The sequence below is a fragment of the Cynoglossus semilaevis genome, chromosome 10, assembly GCF_000523025.1.
Source record: "Cynoglossus semilaevis isolate Cse_v1.0 chromosome 10, Cse_v1.0, whole genome shotgun sequence".
NCBI lineage: Eukaryota > Metazoa > Chordata > Actinopteri > Pleuronectiformes > Cynoglossidae > Cynoglossus > Cynoglossus semilaevis.
The window spans coordinates 19,958,302-19,963,393 of NC_024316.1; the positions used below are offsets into that span (position 1 = coordinate 19,958,302).

The 5,092-nt window shown below is 45.9% G+C and overlaps 1 protein-coding gene across 2 annotated transcripts; it reads right to left on the bottom strand.

Moving 5' to 3' along the window:
- Positions 1–1,829: 1,829 nt before the first annotated feature.
- Positions 1,830–4,533, bottom strand: LOC103385506 (rhodopsin). Of its 2 annotated transcripts, none has more exons than XM_025059596.1 (2): positions 4,345–4,533; positions 1,830–3,265 (listed from the first exon to the last, which is right to left on the bottom strand). In XM_025059596.1, the coding sequence occupies exon 2, from the start codon at positions 3,221–3,223 to the stop codon at positions 2,165–2,167; it is 1,059 nt and encodes a 352-aa protein (XP_024915364.1). In that variant the 5' UTR covers positions 3,224–3,265; positions 4,345–4,533; the 3' UTR covers positions 1,830–2,164. The 2 variants fall into 2 exon arrangements, with proteins under 2 accessions (XP_024915364.1, XP_008317645.1); XM_008319423.3 differs by having other exon boundaries at positions 1,830–3,449.
- Positions 4,534–5,092: the final 559 nt, after the last annotated feature.

A 5,092-nucleotide genomic window follows, 5' to 3' on the forward strand; every position in this document is an offset into this window, starting at 1 on the left:
GGTGTATTTTAATTGCTGACGTTGTGGGTGGGTAGGTGGGGGGAGAGTTGGGGGGGAGGGGGCTGTCTCCCACCTCCTTATCTGTGGTTTATATCTGAATACGACCTTCAAATATTTTATCATCGATGAAAAACAACATCGACCCGCTAAAGTTTTTAGGATTTCTGTGACGATTCATTCCAAGTCGTGCATTAACACACCTGTGTGTGTGTGTGTGTGTGTGTGAGTGTGTGAGCGTGAGCGTGAGAAATATTGTGAGCACGGAGGGTTTAAAACAAACTCAAGTGTAAATTATCCCTTTGCTAGCTGCATGTGTTAAAACCCCAGTGTCGTTGGTCTTTTTATTGGTCTGGTCTGGAGGGGTTTAGTGAACAGAGTCAGGAACCCAGAGATCTGCCCTGCTGAGCCACGACGTCACAGCCACTGGAGTCGAACCGCCGCCTTTGACCTCTGACCTTTCTAAACGTCACAAAATATGTCGGACAGACGGCGTCAAAATGCATCGTTTGATCACTGTTGTTGCCATGGTACTGTATTAAATAAAGTTAAAGTTTATTATTATTTTAATGAAGTTCTTCTCACGGCCGTCGAAGAAAACAGTTCCAAAAACTCGTTGCCTTTTTTGCCCCGTGTATAAAAGAGAGAAAGTTCTAATGAACCTCAGCAGTGAGGAATGTACCTGTCTGACATGGACCTGCTGAATTATGGGATGTGTTCTGATCCGCCTGGGATCGGAGCGGTGGAGATGTAAAGGGAAAAAAAAAAAAAAAAAAAAAAAAAGAATGAATGTTTTAATGAGGGTTGACCAAACTCTTCATTACCACAGGGAAATGAAAACCTCTCGTGTTACTGATAACTAAGGCACTTGTATGCAGTCTGTGTTCTTGAAGCTCCAGACGTGATGTCGTCTCTGTCTTGATGAAAACCAGTACGTGTGTGTGGGCCCAGCATCGTTTTGATATCAATCTATGCATATACAGTATAAGTACTACATCGTCCAGAGCTTTATTTGACCCATGGAGCTGCGCACACCATTAGTCAGAGTACGGTAGACGTGGAGCGGTCCAGCTTCTCTCCTTCAGATGGATCACAGTGTATGTAGCTCTCAATAAAAGACGTCTGTTGATGCTATTTTTATTATCAAATAAAGTTTTCACAACAAACAGCTCTTCATGTCTCTGACTGAAGAAGGTCGTTGGTTCAAGACCCCCTGAGGTCTGCACTGTAGCCTAGACACAACGTCGGAGTGGTCCAGTCTGTGGTCACCAGAGAAACACGAAATGGTTCAAAACTGCCCTTCAAGGACCGGGCTACGACCAAAGTAGACAACGGTGAATAAGAAGTTAGTTTAACTTTAAGGACATTTCAAAGTAAAAGCTCGGGTTTTCTCATTGTTCGAGTCCAGTCGTTCTCCAGTTCATTGGTCGATAAACATTTCTACGTTGTCCGATTCCTTGTACTTGCAAGGTACACACTTTAACGTGGTCTGCAGACACTGGTGAAGAACTGAATCATTTTAATTCCATAACCCAGAGGACAGAGATTAACGTGGATTAACCTTCATGTAATGTGATTATTATTACAGTGTGATAATCAGGTGTCGGGTGTTGTTACCGTGACACTCGTCACTCATTATCGTTGGACTAAACTCTAAATCCAAGGTGACCCCTGATCAAAGACACACTGACGAGAACTCGTCCAGGCACGAGCGCCAGGTTTTTGGGGATTTTGGATTATTATTATTATTGTTTATTGCCAGGTTTTTGGATTATTATTTTGGATTATTATTATTATTGTTTATTGTTTTTTGTCTCGACATTTCGACACATGAACAGACGAACAGCAGGAGTGGTTTGCAGAGTGCGTTTATTTAAGGTTACTTCATTACATGCTTCTACGTTCAGAAATAAGCCAAAATCAAAGAGGATCAAAGTGGAACACAGAACTTTCCCCAGAACTCTGGTGAAAGAACAAGATCACAATCTGTATATACAGGTACAACTGTAATGGGCCACGGTCTGCCCACTGTCTTTAGGTTGAACCAACTGGTTTGTGTTAATACAAAAAGGTATTTATTCTGCAGACATGAGCCTTCGGTCGTTTCCTGGGTCGGAGCAGAAGTCTTCGTCTCTCGGAGCGGACCACGAAACCTTGGTGGACGCTCTTACGCCGGAGCCACAGAACTGGAGGAGGCGGAGGAGGCCTCGGTTTTGGTACTGGACGCCCCCTCCTCTTCCTCAAAGGGATTCTTCCCGCAGCACAGGGTGGTGATCATACAGTGGCGGAACTGCTTGTTCATGAAGATGTAGATGAGTGGGTTGTAGATGGACGAACTCTTGGCAAAGAAGGCGGGGATGGTCATGAAGAGAGGACCAAACTCCGAGCCCTGGTTAGTGAAGATGTACCAGGCTACGCTGGCGTAGGGAACCCAACAGATGAGGAACGCGATGACCATGATGACCACCATGCGGGTCACCTCCCTCTCTGCCCTCTGGGTGGTCTCGGACTCCTGCTGGGCGGCGGCGGCCTCCTTCACGGCACACAGCAGTCGGCCATAGCAGAAGAAGATGATGACGAGTGGGATGCAGAAGTGGCAGATGAACATGTAGATGACGAACGACTCGTTGTTGAAGCCCTCGGCGCGGGTGTAGTAGTCGACTCCACACGAGCACTGCATGCCCTCGGGGATGTAGCGGGACCAGCCGAGCAGAGGGGGCACGGCGCAGGCGCTGGCCCCCATCCAGGTCACACCCAAACCCATGATGGCGTGGTTCTCCCCGAAGCGGAAGTTGCTGATTGGCTTGCAGACGACCAACCACCTTTCAACGGCCAGAACCACCAGAGACCAGAGCGCGATTTCACCCCCCAAGGTGGCAAAGAACCCCTCCAGATTGCAGCCGAGGCGACCGAGGACGAAGTAGCCGTGCATGGAGGTGTACATGGTCGTGGTGAATCCTCCGAAGACCATGAAGAGGTTGGCCACGGCCAGGTTCAGGAGGATGTAGTTCAGGGGGGTCCGGAGCTTCTTGTGCTGAATGGTGACGTAGAGGGTGAGAAAGTTGATGGGGAACCCCAGGAGGATGAGGAGAAACATGTAGGCGCCCAGGGCGAAGTAGGCCGCTGGGCTGACCAGGTAGTACTGTGGGTATTCATACGGATTCCTGACGACCCCCGTGGTGTTGACCATGGGGACGTAGAAGTACGGCCCCTCGGTGCCATTCATGGTCGCGGCCGGTGTTTCGCGGTCGGCCCTTCACTGATGGTTCTTTAGTTGCTCAGAAGAGACAGACAGACGGAGGAGGTGGAGGTGGAGAAGGAGGTGAAGGAGCTGCTACCAGTGGAGGCAGCTGCCCGGGGTCGGGCTTTTAACAGGCGCACCTCGGATTAACGCTTTCCAAATCCGTCAGCACAAATTAATTCAGGCCAGGGTTAGGAAATAATCCAGCCACCTAGGCAAACATTAATGAGCACTCATCAAGATATTTGGGTTAGAGCTGTCGGTCGGTCTGTCTGACCGCTGACCACTGACCACTTTCCACTAACCACTGTCAACTCTCCACTGACCACCGATCTAGGGTGACCACCTGCAAACCAACATAATGTGGGACAAGTAGCAGGTTTCTGTGAGACCATGTGGGACCATGTGAGACAGCTACAATCAGTTAATCTGATTTTTTTTTTTACCAACATGTTCTCCCCCCACAGAATGAACAAAATCTCTAAAGGACCTAAAACATAACAAAAACGTTGCTAGAGCTGAGGTTAAGAAACACAAACTTATTCATTGATAAATGAACTGATTTTTTCCACAACCAACATAAAATAAGCCGACAAGGCAGAACAAAATTTACTTAAAATAAAATTAGGCAATTTGAATGTAAATATGTCAAAACGGACATTTCTCATATATATATATATATATATGAATGTGCATCAGTGACGTGAGGTTCATGTCTGCTGAGGCACTGACTCCTCTGAGTCAGATTTAAGAAGTGAAAAGAGCATCAACATCATCACCTGGTCATGGTTCATATCCATCAACATTCCTCTTTCAATGACACTCACACCAACACCAACATATTCACAGGAACAGGAACGATTCTTTATACAAACGGGCAGAACACCTTCCTGTGTCTAAGAAATTCATATTTACTGTAAAGAAAAATTTAAAGTCTAGAGATGAGAGCAGCACTAATTTAATTTGGACCTTCAGGATAAAATTCAGTTATTTTTCAAATGTATCAATATGATAAAAAAATATTTTAGGCCAAAATTTTATATTATAATACTTGTATGTTTTCTACTTACTCCCATCTTATTTTTAAAAACCACTGTTAGCCTTACCTTTACTTCTAGCTGAAGTCCGTGGTTGTGTCTCTCGGTTTCCCCTCACCTTAACATCGTCGAGGCTAATGTTTAGTCTCCGTTGTTCATCCGATGACAAATCGATCCTTGAATTTCCAGAAGTTTCTAAATAAATCTGTCTTTGAATGTTCGTGTCTGATCTTCCATGTCTGCTGAGGCTTCTTTGTAAATGTTTCAGGTCACAGTATTCCGAGTTCGTCCAGACGTTATCACACGACGACAATAAAAGACAAGGACAGCAGTAATGGCGGTTTCTGACAGGACAGACACACAGACAGTCTCTTCGTTTGTACCTCTACATTTAAAAAGAACGACTCTTCTGTCCCGTAGTTTGAAGCTAACCTTTTAGCTCCGGCGTTAGCTTCAGTCACTTATCACCTTCTGTTTGAACCGGAAGTCCAGTTTGGATAAATGTTTCCGTCTTAAAAACGGCATAAAAACCGCTGTTCTTCACCGACTACTGCCTCTAGTTTGGCGCCGACTTTCAATTTCCTGTTGACGCCGGTTGGCGAGCACCTGTCAATTTACGTACGACCCCTTGAGGTAAGGCGGTGTACTGCCTGCCCCCCTGCTGACTTCTCTTCACTTTCTTGTCCGATCAGCAGGAGCAATTCTCTCCCACAGACATTACAGACATTACAGACATGACACAGACTGTAGAGAGTCACGATGTAGAACTAATATTTCTGTAAAGTTCTTATTGATGACATGATCTGAGGAACAGAAA